At 40.5% G+C, this 19,431-nt stretch overlaps 1 protein-coding gene across 1 annotated transcript in view; it reads right to left on the bottom strand.

Moving 5' to 3' along the window:
* The window catches only part of ACSS1 (acyl-CoA synthetase short chain family member 1), a 76,878-nt gene extending 64,044 nt beyond the window's left edge, over positions 1-12,834 (bottom strand). Inside the window, 1 exon segment of the mRNA XM_043982225.1 lies at positions 12,376-12,834. Coding sequence (XP_043838160.1) covers positions 12,376-12,755 — 380 coding nt within the window. The 5' untranslated portion in view covers positions 12,756-12,834.
* Positions 12,835-19,431: the final 6,597 nt, after the last annotated feature.

The raw sequence follows: 19,431 nt of genomic DNA, 5'->3' as shown, positions 1-19,431 counted from the left end.
TAGTGCTTATCCAAGAGAACCTTATATATAGGGGAGCCTAATAAATGCTTATTGAATTGAACTCCTTTTATACAATACACATGCACACCAGCATACCAAGTTTACTACCCTAAGTTCTTTCATCAACTTATGTCCCAGGTCTGTCACTTATTATGGTGGGTAGAGCACTGGACAGGAAGTCAGAAAGATGTGATTTCAGGCACAAACTAACTGTATGACCCTAGGGAACTTCCCTGTGCTTCAGGGAGTAGAATAGATGGCCTCTAAAATCCTATTAGCTCTAAATCTATGGTCCTATTCTCTTCCCAGGCACACTTTAAGGTCCCTGAAGAGACATATGCCTTTCTTACCTCCCACACCCAGCACAGCATCAGTTCAGTGTATTTGTTGAAGTGTTAAGATTGATTATTAATAATATTAAAAATTAATACTACCATTAACATAAAACTTCAGTAAATCAAATAAGCATTTAAATGCAAAGGAGAGTTTATTTAAATAAATTCTTTTGTGATATGAATAATTGCTCCTTAATATCTTTTAGATATTATTTAGATTTAGATTTAGATCTTCACATATGAGGGTTAAAGTGAGGATGTAAATTACTGGCAATAATAATAGCAATAAGAACATTCCCCATTATAATAATAGCTCATCTATATAAATATACATGTTTACACAAAAGAAAAATTAAAGGTGATGATTTACTTCACAAAAAAATCTTTTAAATAGCAAAAGCTGGACCACCCCCCTTCCCTCCCCATGCATTTAAAATACTATTTGATTTACTAGTATTTTATCTAAATGCAACATTTTAAGACTTTTTTCATTTTTATTTATTTTATTTTTAATTTATGGAATAAAACAAGTATTTCCATAACATAGTATGATTTTTTAAAAATATGAGTACACATGAAACTGCAAATCTATTATGTACAACTTGCTATTCCTTTTAAATACATAATAAAGTTATCATGTATCAAGAATATCCAGGGAAATAATGAAAAAAAATTCACAGGAAGGTGAGTTAGTGGTACCAAACCTGGAGCTTTGCTATAAAGCAGCAGTCCTCAAAACTATCTGGTACTGGCTAAGAAATAGAGTGGAGGATCAATGGAATAGGCTAGGCACAGGAAATGCAGTAGTAAATGACACTAGTAATGTAGTGTTTGATAAACCCAAAGACTCCAGCTTCTGGGATAGGAACTCAGTATTTGACAAAAACTGCTGGGAAAACTGGAAAATAGTATGGCAGAAATTAGGCATAGACCAACATCTTACACCTTATACTAAAATAAGGTCAAAATGAATACATGATTTAGACATAAGAGGTGATACCATAGGTAAATTAGGAGAGAAAGGAATAGTCTATCTTTCAGATCTTTGGAAAGGAAACCAATTTATGAACAAACAAGAGATAGAGTATATTATAAAATGCAAAATGGATGATTTTGATTACATTAAATTAAAACATTTTTGTACAAACAGAAGCAATGCATCCAAAATTAGAAGGAAGGCAGAAAGCTGGGAAAAAAAATTTTGTGGCCAGTACTTCTGATAGAGGCCTCATCTCTAAAATATATAGGGAACTAAATCAAATTTATAAGAATCCAAGTCATTCCCCAATTGAGAAATGGTCAAAGGATATGAACAGGCAGTTTTCTGATGAAGAAACCAAAGCTATCTATTCCCATATGAAAAAATGCTCTATATCTCTAATGATTAGAGAGATGCAAATTAAAACAACTCTGAGGTACCACCTGACACCTATCAGATTGGCTAAAATGACAAAAAGGGAAAATAATAAATGTTGGAGAAGCTGTGGAAAAATTGGAACACTAATGCATTGTTGGTGGAGCTGTGAACTGATCCATTCTGTAGAGCAATTTGGAATTATGCCCAAAGGGTGATAAAGCTGTCCATACCCTTTGACCCAGCAATACCACTTTTGGGTCTTTTTCCCAAGGAGATCATGGAAAGGGGAGAGGGACCCACATGTACAAAAATATTTGTAGCTGCTCTGTACGTGGTGGCAAGGAATTGGAAGTTGAGGGGATACTCATCAATTGGGGAATGGCTGGACAAGTTGTGGTATATGAATACAATGGAATACTATTGTGCTGTAAGAAACGATGAGCAGGAGGAATTTAGAGAAACCTGAAGGGTCTTGCTTGAGCTGATGATGAGTGAGATGAGCAGAACCAGAAGAACATTGTACACAGTATCATCAACATTGAGTGTTGATCTACTGTGATGGACTGTATTCTTCTCACCAATGCAATGGTACAGAAGAGTTCCAGGGAACTCATGATAGAAGAGGATCTCCAAATCCAGGGGGAAAAAAAAGTAACTGTGGAGTATAGATGCTGAATGAACCATACTATTTCTTTTGTCTTTGGTGCTGTTGTTTTTCTATTTTGAGGTTTTTTTGTCATTGCTCTGATTTTTCTCTTATAACATGACTAATGCAGAAATATGTTTAATGTTATTATGTGTATATATATATATATATATATATATATATATAACCTATATCAGATTACCTGCTGTCTAGGGGAGGGGGGAGGGAGGGAGAAAAAATCTGAAATTGGAAAGTTTGTATAAACAAAAGTTGAGAACTATCTTTACATGTAACGGGAAAAAAATAAAATACTTTATTACAAAAATAAATAAATAAATAAAGTTGTCATGTGAATTTCTTTTTTCATTTATTTTCTTCTTTCTCCTCCCCCCGCCCCCAATATATATATATATATATATATAATTTTTTTTTTTTTAGTGAGGCAATTGGGGTTAAGTGACTTGCCCAGGGTCACACAGCTAGTAAGTGTTAAGTGTCTGAGGTCAGATTTGAACTCAGGTCCTCCTGACTCCAGGGCCGGTGCTCTATCCACTGCGCCACCTAGCTGCCCCCCAATATATTTTTATATGAAGCAAGGTACTCCTATAACCACCAGGGTAAATTCAAGGTTACTCTTTAGTCATCTTCTAAGGCAGAAGTTCTTAACTTGGGGTCCATGGACCTTGTGTATCTATAATATGGAGTCCATGAGGAAATAATTACATCTTCATTTTTACTAACCTCTAACCAAAATTTAGCATTTCCTTTCATTATGAATTTTTAAATAACACTATTCTGAAACAGTGTTTAGAGACTTCACCAGGCTGCCAAACACACACACACACACACACACACACACACACACACACACACAATCTGAAGCCAAGCTCTGAGTCTAGATTTCTTTCTGTACCCCTGATTCTATGAAAGACTATAGGCAAGGCACTGAACAAACCACAGAACACAAAATGCTTGGCTGCCTTGCATGAATGGGCATAGCTATGTTACTGATAGGCACATCATGAAGATGAGATCATAGCAATACAATACTTTTTGTTCTGGTAAAGAAGGACTCTCAGAGCATACATACTAACACCCCATCTGAAAACAAATTCTCAGCAACTTGGCTGAGAATCGTAAATGTGTACAAACTTGGGTTTTGTATACATAAAATACAATCAGACAGAGGACTGGACCAGAGAGTTTAGAACCTATGAAAGCCTAGTCCAGTATTTTTAAGATGATCTTCTCCATGTTTTTGTTTTTGCCATTTCCTGACGTCTCTGGCATAGATTTATAGACCACACCTCGAAGACATCTGTTACAATATCTGTAGTGCAACAAAAGCTGGATTTGAGAAACAGAAAATTTGACTTCCCAGAATGCCTCCTGTAAAGCAACTCTAAACACAGGAGTAAGATCATAAATGTAAAAAGATCATACAGACCTCTGCTTTCCAGAGAAGAGGCATATGTCTTTCACCCACAGCTCTTGTCCTCACTACTATCCACCCTATGTGATCTCAATTAAGGCTTCCTGGCTCCTTGGCCAGTCCTGACTGGTAAAATCCCATCCCTAAATGAACCCTCCCCTAAAGCAGTGAAGTTGGCAAGAGACCAGAGAGATTTCAGAGCCATATTAGCACTCGGCAAATACATATACTTCTCACACCACCATCCCCCGCTACTGATCTGGCACAGGCAAACTTGGTCTCATTCTGTTAGAGATCAAGTAAAACATTGCTCTCTCCCACACTCTTACAAAAACACCCCTACTCCAGAGTTTTCCCCAAAGCCAAAAGCTGAGGCTGTAACACTGTCCCCAACTTTCCCAGCATTCCCCTTCTCTACTGCCATGTTTCTTTTCTTCTCTTTTTTAATAGCTAGGCAAATGCAAGCTCTCATTAAGTGACTCTGTGAAAACACAGAGCTAAAAGTGTTACAGGGGATGTTTATGTATAAGCTGTAAGTTATATATATATATATATATATATGTGTGTGTGTGTGTGTGTGTGTATGTATATGTATATGTATATGTATATATATAATTAAATTGCCCAACAAAACAGTTTTTCAAAATACTTCCACTTTTCAACATATTTCTTGTTGACTACATTTTCATTCTATGATGGGGAAATATGTAACAAGTCTAGCAAGGGAAAGTTCCCCTCCCCCAAACTCCCACCCCTTCCTCATAGCCTTCATTTTGCATCAAAATTAACATGTTTGAAGCAGAGTTCCTTATATTCCCCTCTAAATCCATATATTATATATAATAAAATTTGGCCATGGTAAGCACACTAATGTTCAGGGGATTTATCCCCACCAGGTTTCAAGGTTTCAAGCGTTAGTTCAACTAATCACTAATAATCTAATTTTTGTCTTGGGTTTTACAACTTTGTTTATATGGCATTACTAGAAAACAGTGTTAATTAGAGGAATGGTATTTAGGGTATGCCAGTAGTTGCTTTCAAGAGGACTACCCCTTCTTCTACCTTTTCATTCTTTTGGGGGAAGGAAGATGGCAGAGTAAAAAGTGGCAAAGAAACCTGGTTCCTCAAAATCTCTTTAAATACAAATAGGAACCCCAAAAAAGTCACAAAATTGCTTATTAAAAAAGCTTTTTCAAAAAAAAGTAGAATTTGCCCAAAAGATAGTAAGAAAATTAAGTAGGAACTGGAAAATAATAAAATACTTTTATAATTAAAAAAAAATTAAGTAGGGAGTTCTTCTATGATACTTGATAGAAGGAGCAAGAGAAACAAACGTGAGGCACCAAAAGAAATACTGGGCTGGAGGCTGCATAGTGAACAGTACAGAAATCTTGAGAAATGTGCTCAAGTGGAGAAAGTCAGACTTGCAAGAAGGTTCAACCTTCCCCAGTTCTGGTTGTAATTAAATCTACATCTATAGCTATATCTATCTATCTACCTATCTATCTATCTATGTGTATATATGTGTATACACACAAATGCATACACATGCACACATAATATATGTCACAAGGTTATTTCAGATGATTATTTTAGAACCAGAACTCCCTTTGGAAAAAGTCAAGATCAGGCTGAGTTAGCCTGAAAAGGCCTCTAGAAACAAAGGAAATTTGGGAGGGGATCATCTGTTGGTCTCAGAACATTCTAAGCTGTTCCCAAAGAGCAATATATCTAGCATTCTGGTCCAATTCATTTCCCCTTCATGATCCAGTTTGTAGCCCAGCTTAATGGGCAGGAAGAGTCACAAGGAATAGAAGTAGCTAAAGAGAACTGACCTCTGAGTTCACAATTATATTACAAAGTTAGCTTCCTGAAAACAAAGGCCAACTCACTAAGGGGGCTAGATCTGTCATTTTCAGAATGCTTCAGATTTTGCCCCTGTACCCGATTATGAAGAACTGGAAATGGCACTGAAGCAGGACAAATTAGGAAGAGCTGATGGACCTACGTACATAGAAAGGGAAGCTATGCAGCAGTTAACACAATTTTTTGTTTGTTTTTTTTTTTTTAGTGAGGCAATTGGGGTTAAGTGACTTGCCCAGGGTCACACAGCTAGTAAGTGTTAAGTGTCTGAGGCCGGATTTGAACCCAGGTACTCCTGACTCCAGGGCCGGTGCTTTATCCACTGCGCCACCTAGCTGCCCCTGTTAACACAATTTTAAAGGCATGCAGAAATTGATCATCAGCTTCTCAAAGAAAGAAAAATTCCAAATAAATGGGGAAAAAATGCAGATGGTGTTTTTCACAACAAAAGACATCTGTAAATACCAACCCAGATGCCTGCTTTTTCATCTCCATGGTAGTAGCTCATATTTTTAGGATACCTTACATTTAATCATAATAATAGCATTTACAAAACACCTACTATATGCCAGGCACTTTACAAATATTATCTCATTTGATAGTCACAAAAACCCTGGGAGGTAGGTGCTATTATCCCCATATTACAGCTGAGGAGACTGAGGCAAACAGGTTAAGTGATTTGCCCAAGATCATACAGCTAGTAAGTGTCTGAAGGCAGATTTGAAATCAGATCAATCCTGACTCCAACCCTAGCACTCCATCCATTGTGCCACCTAGCTACCTCATTTTACAAAGCATTTTCCTCACAATTACCCTGGAAGTTAGATAGTGAAAGTAAGTGTTTTTACAGATGAGAAAACTGTGACTTGGAATGTCTTTCTGTTGCTTGCCCACAGTCACATAACTCAAAAAGTTCAGATCCAGGACAGAATCACAAGTCTTCTGACTCCACAATCAACTGTCTCTCCAATGTTTTGGCCTTTACACCCCCAGCACCCTATCAAATGCCTTTTGTATGGTGGACATTTAATAAATGCTTGTTGACTGTAAGTCAGTCCATTGATATGTTTACCTTGGATGGACTGAAAACAACCACTTTGGCCCAGAATGAAGGATATTAGGTTGCATTACATTTGAGACTACATCTCAAACTACTTCCTACTACAAAAACCCATCTCTTCAATATTCGACTAGTGATGCTTCATAGCTAAGAATCATAGAACACAGAGATCTCAGAAATAATGAAATTATAAAAGAGAAATGCCATTCAAAAAAACATCATCAAAGATAGCTATGACTGTAAAAGAAAGTGGGATGGTCATGTATCAAGAATGAAAAACAACCAGTGGACAGCCAAAAGTACTTTGCCCTGTCGTAGGGAATAGAGTGCTAGCCTTGAGTCAGGAAAACCAAGGTCAAATGCTGCCTCTAACATTTACTAGCTGTGTTATTATGGACAGGTCACAACTTCTCCTAATTCCAGTTTTCTCATCTTTAAAATAGAGATGATAGGGGGTGGCTAGGTGGCACAGTGGATAAAGCACCGGCCCTGGATTCAGGAGTACCTGAGTTCAAATCTGGCCTCAGACACTTGACACTTACTAGCTGTGTGACCCTGGGCAAGTCACTTAACCCCCATTGCCCTGCAAAAACAAACAAAAAAATAGAGATGATAAAAAATAAAAATAAATTAAATAAATAAAGAAGTTAATTAATTAAAGATGACAATACCTGTAATACTTCTCTTATCCTACCTCACTGGATGGTTGTGAGGCTCATGTGAGAAAATATGTAAAGTGTTTTCCAAATATAAAGTGATGGAGAAAAGATGAACAAATTATGATGTGTATATAATGTAATATTTGTTGTGCCATAACAATGACTAAAGGAGTGGTTTCAAAAAAATCCTGGGGAGATTTCTAAGCAATACAGAGTAAAGAGAGAAGCACCAAAAAATGAATTTGTACAGAAACAAAATTTTAAAGAAAAACTACTTTGAAAGACTTGAGACCTCTGACCAATGTAATGACCAACCAAAATTCCAGAGAACTAATCGGGCAGCTAGGTGGCACCATAGTGCATAAAGTGCTGGGTCTGCAATCAGGAGAACTCATTATCATGAGTTCAAATCTAGCCTAATGACCTTGGGCAAGTCACTTAACCCTGTTTGCCTCAGTTTCCAAATGGCAAACCACTCTAATATCTTTGTCAATAAAATTCCCAATGGGGTCAAAAGAATCAGATATGATTGAAAAAGGACTGAATAACAAAACAACAAATGACGAAGCATGCCACCTACCATCTAAGAAGAAGGTAATAGTTTCAAGGTATAGAATGAGACATAATTTTTCAGACCCAACCAATGTGGGGATTTGTTTTGCTTGACAATGAATATTTGCTACAAGAATTTTGTTTTCCTTTTTTTCCAGTTGGGAAAGAAGTAGTGATAGAGTTTAAAAGAAGGAAGGAAGAAAATAGTTCCATTGGACCATTTTTTAAATTCACAGAAGAGAATAGACCAAAAAGAAACACAGACTAGCATTAAATTTTTTGAAAGTGATATACTGAATTTAGTACATGCCTGAAAGGAAAAGCAGGCTGTACGTATTTTATTTCCCCAATGTTTTTTTTTTAATTATTGTTTAAAGAATTATGTTGAACTAGTTATGGATACTGGAAGGTCTCCAGTGGAGTACCTTCAGGGATCTGTGCTTGGCCCAGTATTATTTAACATTTCTGTCAATGACTTAAATAACAACATAGATGGAATGTTCATCAAAGTTCAGATAGCACAAAGCTGGGAGATGTAATTAACAGAGGAGGACAGTCAGAGTCCAAAGAATCTTGGCAGACTGGTGCACTGACTGAATCTAATGAGATTAAATTCAATAGGAATAAATGCAAAGGCTTGCACTCAGCTGCAAAATATCAGCTTCACAAATATAAAATGGTGGGGGCAGAGGGGGGAGCATGATTAGATATCAGTTATTCTGAAAAGGAGCTATAGTGGACTACAAGATCACTCTGCATCTGCAGTGTAATAAGGCAGTGCCCAAAACCTCATTTGATCTTGTGCTGCATTAAGAGGGGCATAACTTCCAGGAATAAGGGGAAGATTGTCCCACTGTACTCTGCTCTCATCAAACTTCATATGGAGTATTGTTTTGAGTTTTAGGAGCCATAGATTTGAAAAGAGAAGAGAAAAGAAGTGGAAAATTCAGTAGGAGAAAACTGTAACAGTGTAAGTAGGTGGGGTAGTAATGAGAGTTTGGACTAAGGTAGTAGAAATAGGGGATATCATTGAAGTGATGGGTGTGAGTGATATTGCTGAGGTAAAATAGTCAAGACCTGTCAACTCCTTTCATTTTGGAAGTAAAAGAACAGGAGAGCATTAAATCCATACTGAGTTAATAGAAGACTGGGCAAATATTAGTGCCCCTCACTGACAGAAATTGTGAAACCAGAAGGAGGAGTAGATTCTGTGGAGGAAAAACTATAAGCTCATTTGTAGATGTGGTGAGTTTATTCAATCCGACAAATATTGAATATACTAGGCACGATTCTAGAGAAAATAATGATTTTTAAAACCCTAGACTTGGATCTCAAGGACTTACAGTTCAATGAGAAGGTTAATCATGTACAACACAGGTCATTGTGACATATGGGATAAAGGAATAAATGTGACCAAAGGTGTAGGCAGTGTTATGAGAACTTTGAAAAGGAAAAGATTATTTTCTGCTTAGACTTCATAAGCAGGACCTTTGAGAGGAAGGAGAGAAAATGAGGGGGGGAAAGGTATATGTGGAGTCCAGTTCATGTATAGGTGGGTAGCATGACAAAGGCATGAGGAGAGGAGAGGGCAAGATGAGAAAAAAGTTATGAGACAGTCATCCCATTTGACTAAAACTGAGCAGTGAACATAAGCCTGAACATTTAAATTAGAAACTAAATGTGGGTATCAAATAAGATCAGGAATTTTATGCTTCTTCAGAGGCAAAGGGGCTCTACTGAAGTTTTTTGATGGATGAGTTACATGATCAGAACAGCATTATGAAGGGTTGATGAGAGAAGGAATAAACTAGCAGAAGAAAGAGCAGTTAGAAGCCAAATAGTTGAGGCAATAAGGGATGAAGTAAATCACATGGCCAGGAGTGGAGAGAGGATAGGTGCAAAAGATAGCTTAAACAATTGGGTCTTACAAGACTTGTCAACTGATTGGATGTAGAGTGAGGGGGGGGTGGAATGAAAGATGACTACAAGGTAATAAGTCTGGGTGACTAGATGGATGGAGTGGTTATACGAACATAAACAGAGAAATTAGGGGGGCGACCATATTTGAAAAGAAAGATGAGTTCCATTTTGGAGATGTTGAGATTGAAGTACCAGATGGCCATCCTAGTGCAAATGTCTTTTAGAGCTAGGCAACTGGTGATTCACATGCAGCTGAGAAGACAGCTGACACAGATTTAGGAGTCATCTGTGTAGAAATGATGGAAAGACTTGTAGAACAATGGTATTGACAAGAAAAACTGGTAAAGAGTAAAGACAAGAGAAGCAAGGAGAGATCATTGGGGAACATCATTATTAACGGGTGTGAAAGAGGAGTGAGGAAACAAAGTACCACCATTAGAAAGTAACAGGAGAAACAAGCGACTCATGTAACTCAGCTTCCAGCTTCTATGCAAGAATATGTCTTAGAAAAGCATCTTTCCTCTTTTATGTTGTTCTAAAGCAAGAGAGCAAGAATATCCAGAAGGAAGGAAATGCTACAAAGAGGCTAAGGTTAAGCGATAAGGGGAAAAAAATCACTTGATTTGGCGATATCACTCATGCGCATTTATGGGGGGAATCATAGCATCTAGACCTGCAAGGGACTTTATGGATCATCTTGTCCACCTTTAGCTCTTACAAAAAAAGGAAACGGGCTCAGAGATGGGAAATGATTGCCTAAAGTTACTTAGTAAGTGGCAGCCAGGATTCAAATTCAGATTCTCTTATTTTAGATCCAGTGCCTTTTCTACACACTACACTGTATTTTGAGGGTCTGGTTTTCATTGATAATTTTTGCTCTTCCTCCGCTGAATGTTGTCCCTGATGGTAATGGAACATGCCTTTTATGACTTTCCTATTCCCCTATATAAATGCTAGTGTTGTTCGGGGTACATACTAAGGGCTGGACCATTATTTGTGGGTTGATTGATCCAACTGATTTGTGTTTGAAACCTAGAAATGAAGGTTTATGATCGCTTTATTACTGATGATTCCTAGCACTGGTGTCAAATCTCTTAGATGTAATTAGCCTTGAAAACAAAAGTACATTTATCTCATAGGAGATTGAAAATGCACAGGCGACCTTATCCTGAGGATAGGAATCAGTTTCCTAGAGGGCTGAGGTCTCAGCAAATAAAGCATTGTCTGAGCAAGGAGATATATTTTTTTTCTGTTTGCTCTGCTCATTGTCCAAGGTTTCCCCCTCTTCTTCAGACGCTACTAGAAGCTTGATGTTATTTGTTTAGCCTGGACAGAGTTAAAACTTCTCTAGCCGCCAATAGCTCCCTGGAGCTGAGTGATGCGTCTGGATACTATGGAAACAGCCACTAAGGCAGACCAGCTACAAGACTGCAGGAGTCGTTTCGTTTTCACTAAGGAGTTTTATTCGGAGTTTATTTACTAACTCGCATCCCAGGGGCGAAATAAAGAGAGGGAGGAGAGGGAGCCAGGAGAATTCCCCGCAGCTGTCTAGGTCTTGGGGGAACAGAGTCAAGAGCTCTCCTAGCTCAAAACTTATAACACGGACACAATGGGGACACAGGCGTGGAGCTGGGTTGAGGGGTAGGGGAGAGGAAGGAGCCGAGGGACCTGGGTGAGGGGGGGGGCGGGGGGAAAGACGAAGAATGAAATTCCCTGGCTTGCCTTTTCCAGTCCGCAGGGTCCAGCTAGCTGTCCCGTGCAAACGGATCACCTTACTTAGGCAGCCCAGCATGTAAGGGTAAATACAAGCAACCGCACTAGGGAAGCGAAAGGTCTTCTGACAGTTTCCCAGCCAAGGGCTTTAACCCCGTCGTCCTGGACAGCAGCTGGAAGCACTCGCTCGCTCAACCCGCCCCACGAAGCTGGCGGGAAAGCAGCAATGGGGAGGGGTTGGGGAGTGGGGAGGTTGGGGAAGAGGCGAAGGGCAACGCGAGTGCCTGAAGAGGTGACAAGTGGTCAGTAGCTTCAGAGTCCTGACTGTGGTCAAAGTATGAATGATGAGAGTTCCTCGGGCCAGAGAGGTTCTTAGGGCTTTGTGGGAGATCTGTGGTTTGCAGTGGGAAGGGGATCCTAGCTGACGTGGCGCCTGACTTTGCTCGAGACTGCTAAGGATACTGAGATAAAAGTGGAGAGGAACCCGAAGGAATTAGGGCCACGGATGGTTCCATGGGAGGACGCGGATGTCTGGGGGGAGACGTGAGCCATTGCATTGTCCGACAGGTTGCTAAGAGTGTACAGATTACCGAGGGACTTATTCCGGGTTGTGAGGATTGCTAGGGGCAAGTGAGCAAGGTTTGCTAGAGGAAAGTGTAAGAATGGTCTGTAATGGACTGGTTTGTGGTTCAAGGAAGAAATAGAACTGGGGCGGGGGTGGGGGGGGGTGGGGGTGGGGGATGGGGGTGGGGGGGTGGGGAGAAAGAATAGTTCCCGCTGCCTCAATCCCTTCCCTCAAACGCTACCCCCATCCTATTCTTACCCGACACGTTTTAACTGGCCGCCCAGGAACCAGCTGATCTTGCCCTGGCTGAAATCACAGTCCTCGACAGTATGGTAAGGAGTGTCCCACACCAGCGTGTCCCGGGCAAGGCGCCCCCAAAATACGTGGGGCTCTCTGATAGCCTGCTCGCACAGCTTCGCGTAGCTGCTGAGGGACCGTGGCACCGCTGGGGCGGCGCTGCTAGCACCTTTCCGGACAGCCCAGAGGCCCGGGCTGCCGCCGCCCAGGAACCGGCGGTGCAGCTGCAGGGGCAGCCCGGGCCCCCAGCTTCGGGACCCCACGCCCCCCGGGAGCGCCCAGAAGCTCCCGCACAGACTGCGGAGCAATCCGCGGCCCCCGCGGGTGCCGCAAGCGCATAGGCTGAGAGCAGTCATAGCGCTTACCCACCCCCAGACCCGGCTTCCCTGGAGCCCCCTAAGATCCTGGCACAGCACCCCACGACGGCTGCAATCTCACAACGCAAACTAGAGGAACTCAGCGAAGCTGGGATCAGAGCCAATAACGGGCTCCTCCCACTCTTCTTGTCCCTCCCAACTGCCAGTTCTTGGGGGAAGGGCGGGGGGGGGGGAGGCGGAGGAGAGAGAGTGTGAGAAAGAGAAAGAAGTTTAGCGTCCTTATTCCCCCTGTGGAGGTAAGCTGGAGGGGGGCCTTGTAGTCGCTCTTTCCTTCCCTGCTCCTGGCTCCCACCTCCTTTTCAGGCCCCTTCCTCTTCTGGAGTCGGCCTCACCGAGTTCAGTTATCTTTACCCCTACCCCACCCCCTTTCCTGCTGTCATCTTGGGAGGGGGCGTGGAATTAGGGGAGACTATGATTGCAGGAGGAAGAGAATTTAGGGCTTCGAGAGCAGCGAGGTTCTAAGAAGCATTCCTCAATACCTGGTGCTTGTTGGGGATGAGGACAGTCTTGTGGAATGTAAAGTTGCAGTTTTGCTTTGGTTTCATTTTGTAGGTTGTTCTTGAGCCTAGCAAAACAAGGCTATTAATTATCTGGGTCTTACAAAGTCTTAGATCTGGGAGAGACCTTAGGAATCCTTGAGTCCACAATGGAAGTCCAGGGAGATGATGACTTGTTCAAGTTCACAAAGCTATGGAAGTCCAGAGAATTGGTGGGTGACTTGTTCAAGGTCACAAAAAAATGGCAGAATGAGACATCGAATCCAGGTCTATATGACTCCAGGTCCAATGTTCTTTCCACTATAGCTATCTTTAAGGAGAAGACGTGAGTGAAAAGAGAGAGGGAGAGAGAGACAGGGATAGAGAGAAAAAAAAAGACAGACAGAGACAGAGAGAAACAGAGAAAGAAGATACTTATTGCCCTCACTCCCTCAGGGGTGGTGCCTACTTCCTTTGTTTCCTCCCTCCAACCCATCCTCCACTCAGGTGCCACATTAATTTTCTAAATGCACAGGCATCACTTTCTGTCCCAAAATTTTCAATGTCTCTCTAGCCTCAAGTTAAGACCCTCCACAATTCCTTGCCCACCTACTCTTTCAGCCTTAGTTCACAGTATGCCCCTTGACATACTCAATACTCTATCTCCTGCTTCTTTGCCCCTTCCAGCTGTCCCTCAAACCTGGAATGCATTACTTCTTCCCTCCCTAGAAGAATCCTTTGATAATTTCAAGGCTCGATTCAGGTACCATTTCCTCTTGGAAGCCTTCCCTGGTGCCTCCCCATTTGTTAATGCTCTTGTTTTCTGAAATTCCCCAGTATTTCCTTATCTGGATGTGTTAAATCTCCCCAGTAGAATGTTAAGCTCCTCCAAGAGTTTGGGTTTTGTCTTTAAATCCCAGGGCCCAGCACCTCACCTTGCATAACTGGGATATGAAATAAATGTTTATGGAAATGGTGAAGCTTGGTGATGTGGAGAAATGAACCTGGTCAAGCAAACAACCAAATGTAGACACTTAACAAATAGTTGGGTTTTTCTCATTGAAAATTCTCTGAATGTTTCCCCTACTGCTCTACTTTGTCAGCAAAGTACTGCAAGCTAAGTGTAGCCACAAACGCATGTGCCAGCATGAAATAGTAGAGATTGAATAATCAGAGTAGTCACCAGGTAGTCAGCATTCCAGTAAGTAATCTTTCCCACAAAAGAACTGTTCAGGCATAACACTTAGAAGGTAGTGAGTTCCAGGCAGTGTCCAAGCAAAGACTGAGTGACCACCTGTCTAATGATGTCATGAAAGAGATTTTTGACATGGGTGCAAGGCTGGACAAGATTCCCTTTCAAGTCCCTTCCAACACTAGGCTCCTCGAATTCAAAGAAATTACTCTTGGCCTTCTGTTCAAGAGGCAACATTGTCAAATGAATCAGAGTATGGGGGACACTGGGATTCTAACCCAGTTCCTGACAATGACTTGTTGGTCTAAGTTAAATCACTTCACCTTCCCGGGCTTCAGTTTTCCCACAAATTCTTTAGAAAGGAGAAAAGAAGAGCAGAAAAGCAATTATAACATTTTGGAGAAGCTGTCCTTAACTCAGTGGTTTGTTGGTGCAAGGCTCAGAAATGAGAAATAGGAATTTGACTGTAATGTAACTACATTACATAGTTCCCAGTCCCCTCTATCTTGATCTCCTCTATAGATCCTACTCCCTTACTATAATCTCAGAGGACAATTTTGGGGAAGGAAATAGGAAAGGAACCCTCACTACAAATGCTTCTATGCATGTTATTGAGGAGTCCAGCTTTCTCAAATTGTCCGTTTCAAAATGGTCTCTGCTCCACTTGATTCACCTATAAAAATATAAAATCTGAGAGCTATACGGAATCATGAATTCTTCCAGTCATATATCCTAAACCTGCACCATGGAACCCACTGGCAGTCTGGTGAAGCCTATGGACCCCTTCTCAGAATGTTTTAATTGCATTACAAAAGAAAACAACTATATTGAAATGCAATTATCTGGGCAGCTAGGTGGTACAGTGGATAGAGCACCAGCCCTGGATTCAGGAGGACCTGAGTTCAAATCTGGCCTCAGACACTTGACACTTACTAGCTGTGTGACCCGGGGCAAGTCACTTAACCCCAATTGCCTCACAAAAAAAGAAAAAGAAAAAGAAATGCAGTTATCAAAAAAAAAATTAAGCTCAAGGACCCCATATTAAAAACTTCAGATCTATTTTACTGTCCTGCTTCCAGGCAGGAATATATGTTTAGATAAAGTATTACCATGCCAGGTCAAGAGGGGATTAAAAGAAAAGAAAGATAATAAAAACTGTGGGAACAGGTGCCAACTGAGGGGAGTGTGCAGAGTGTACAATGCAATGCTTGGAAAGATAGGCAAGAGTCAAATTACAGACACCACACTGAGGAATATTATTTTATCCTAGGGCCTTCTGAAAGTTGTTGAACAAAGGAGTAAAATAGTCACACCTATGCAGCAAGTAGATGAATTTGGCAACTATAAAGAAGATGAAGAGAAGCAGGGAAAAACCAGAAGCATGAGCCTTGTCTAATACCACCTTAGTGACCTTGGACTTAGTTATAACCTTTCTGGGCCTCAGGTTTCCTCATTTGTAAAAAGGGGATAGACTAGATAAAACCCTTGAGGTCCTGCCAGCCCTGGATCTGTGACCCTATGGAGCACTGACTTGGGGCCCACATTATTACGGAAAGATCGATTAGGAAGCCATTGCAATTGTTCCAGAGGGAATGAGGGCCTGAATTGAGATAGTGCCTATGTGAGGGGAGAGAAGTAGACAAATGAGAGAGAAGATTTGCCAGCTGATCGGAGGTGAGGGTGATGGGGAAAAGGGGGTAAAAGATAGCTTTACTCTTTGCAAATCTGAGTGTTAGAAAGATGGGGATACCTTCAAGAGAAATAAATGAGTGTCAAGAAAGAAAGAGAGAGAGAGAGAGAGAGAGAGAGAGAGAAAGAAAGAAAGAAAGAAAGAAAGAAAGAAAGAAAGAAAGAAAGAAAGAAAGATAGAAAGAAAGAAAGAAAGAAAGAAAGAAAGAAAGAAAGAAAGAAAGAAGAAAGAAAGAAATGTCAGAGGGGGAAAAAAAAAAACAGCTGCACTTTCCCCCACACCTCCTCCGCAAAGATCTAGTAAATGCACCAGACTAAATCCTGATTGGGAAATCCAAGAAAAAAATTCACAATGAGTCATTTTTCCAGCCTGAATCAGCATAGGGAGACAGAATGCTCTGTGACCACTGGGGACAAGGTCTGTCCAGGAGTACACTCCATGAAGAACATTTCACTGCCTGAGGACTGTGCCAAAGGGCAAGGAGAGGTACTAGAATCATAGCAGAGCATTGTGCTCTTGTACAAGATGTGGGAATGGGTACCAACTGAGAGCTCTATCACTCACTACCCAGTTCCTGATCACAAATCCAGGATGAACTGAGGAAAGCACCTGGACCTAATGGTGGTATTGCAGAGTAAGAAGCAGGCTCATGCCTTAGACTATGTACTGAGAAAGGAACAGGAGGAGTAGCAATTAGTTGTTGTATGGATATGACCCCAGAAGCAGAGCACAGTCTCAGTGCAAGCCTCAAGATCAATCTGAAGCCTCCAGGGATATAGCCAGGGCCAGACTCTCAGAGCTTTCCAGCTGACTGATAATGACTGAGTCCAGCAACAATCTACTGGATCTACTAACCAGAGGCAAAACCAAAGAGTGTTATGCCAATCCAAACCCATGGCAAGAATATGCAGAGCTCAAACCAGAAAATCAATATCACACTTTGCCCTGGCAGCACTGAAAGCAAGCAGGTCCTCAGCCAGAACTGTCCCTGAGTTCCTGGAATTACACAACACTCAATATCCCAAGAAAACTTAAGCAGGTGTCAAGAGAACAAAAGCTCAACCAAGATATTACTCTCAGAAGTTTACAGAACCTCGCCCTAACATCAAGTCTAAAATCAGGGAGTAGGCTAGAAGAATGGATAAACACAAAAAGAATGTCACCATGAAGAGTTGTTATGGTGACAGGGATGTTCTAGACACAAAAACAGGAGAAGATACAACTCCTAAATATCTACAAGCAAAGCCCCAAATGAAAACAAATCTTGGGCATGAGTCTGACCAGAATTGCTAAAAGAGACAAAGCAAAAGGTAGGATTTTTAAAAATTAATTTTAAAACCAAATTGTTGTGCTTGATCAAAACGTGGAGAAAGAAATGAAAGCTATGGAAGAAAGAAGTCTGAAACAAAAGGTACAAAAACTTTACCCGAGGGAAAAAAAATCTCTGAAAATTAGAAATGATCAAATAGCTCCCATGACTTCATAAGACTTCAGAAATATTGAAGCAAAATCAAAAGATTGAAAAGAAAAAGATAAATTCCATTAAAATAACTATAGAAAGTATAAAGTATTAGGGAGTCCACCTGCTAACACACACAGGAGTCATACGAATATGACTACAGAACATTGTTTTTACATAAAGACACATCTAAATAACTGGGAAAATATTCATTGCTCATTGGTAGGCCAAGCCAATACAATAAAAATGATACTACTACCTAAATTAATGTCCTTATTCAGGGCCATACCAGTCAAATTATTACTGGATTTGTATACTTTAAGAAACTAGAAAAAATAATAAAATTAATCTGGAAGAACAAAAGGCCAAGAATCTCAAGGAAATCAATGAGAAAAAGAAATAGGAAGGAAGGGACCTATCAGTCCCAGATCTTGAACTATATATTGTGATAAAATAATGGGATTTAGCAGATACTCAAAGGCCCACCTGGAGATTAATCTAAACTGATTGAATTAAGTGAGATGATTGACTGCTGATTAGCCTACTTCAAGTTAACTAGATTGTAAGCACACCTGGCTAGCCCTTAAGAAGGTATTGTTCTCAGAAGCTAGACTTGGAACTTAACTGGAGACCACCTTCAAGTCCAGTGAACCAATGGATTTGGATGACACTAACCAATCAGCTTGAAGCAGTGTGTAAGGACCTCCTATGCTCTGGACCTATAAAAAGCTTCCACACTAAGTTTGAGGGGAGTTTGTGATTGAAGCAGGCTAGTAGCGGAGGATTTGAGGAAGAACCCAACCAGGCTGGAACTCTAGGCTAGATAGGCCTTTTCTTAACTTTCTGAATTCCACATGAATACCCATATGCTTTAATAAATGCTTAATGCCCAGAGACTAGTGCTAAAGCTTCTAATTTAAGGCAACCACACAATTTAGATTTTAAACATCACAATAAATTACAAAGCCATAATCATATGTGGTAAAAATTATTTGTGGTAAAGATTAATATTGGAAGTTTTAGCTGAATCATTTGAGAGATTGCGCATGCTACTGAAGTAGCTTTTGAAGGACCTCCCCTTTTGGGAGGAAAACTCAAGAACGAGAGGAACTTCTGGGACACAAACTTAAAAGTGAGGGCAGGAAGGGAGTTGGTGTTCTCTGGCTGTTAAACTTAGCTGTGGTGGTTTCAGGCGAGAGGAGTTGAGAAACACATGGTTGGTGTTCGGCTTTGGGTGTGCCTGGCGGGCAGTTTGGGATTCGGTGAGTTTTATAAAAGAAAATTGACTAAGTTCATTCATCTGTATTTCTACTTCCCTATTTCCCTAATTGGTATCACCTTTTGTTGTCTAATTAATTCCCAAGTAATAAAAACTAATCCCTCACAGATTAAAGCTCAGAGGCACCTTTTCCTTTTTGGTCTGGGAGATATATATAAAAGGGAAAAGTTAAAAGGGGGAGTTTAATGCTCTGTATATCCAATTTTGAATCTCACACATCAAAACAATTTGGAACTGGTTAAGAAATAGAGAGGTTGATCAGTGAGACAGATTAGTTACATAATATAATATAAAAAATCAAATTAGCACAATAGCCTTGTGTTTCATAAATCCAAAGATCCCAACCATTTGGGCAAGCACTCAGTATTCAATGAAAACTATTGGAAAAACTGTAAAGTAGTTTGGCAGTACCTAGATTTAGGCCAACATCTCATACTATATAAGCTCCACTGACGTTCTTTATATAAAGGAAGACTTCATAAGCAAATGGAGGAGAAAAAATAAAATTACAGGTCACATTATAGAGGAAGAGTTCATAGCCAAATGAGCTAAAGAGGAT

The sequence above is a fragment of the Dromiciops gliroides genome, chromosome 2, assembly GCF_019393635.1.
Source record: "Dromiciops gliroides isolate mDroGli1 chromosome 2, mDroGli1.pri, whole genome shotgun sequence".
Classification (NCBI taxonomy): Eukaryota; Metazoa; Chordata; class Mammalia; order Microbiotheria; family Microbiotheriidae; genus Dromiciops; species Dromiciops gliroides.
This window is presented reverse-complemented; position numbering and strand designations above follow the sequence as displayed.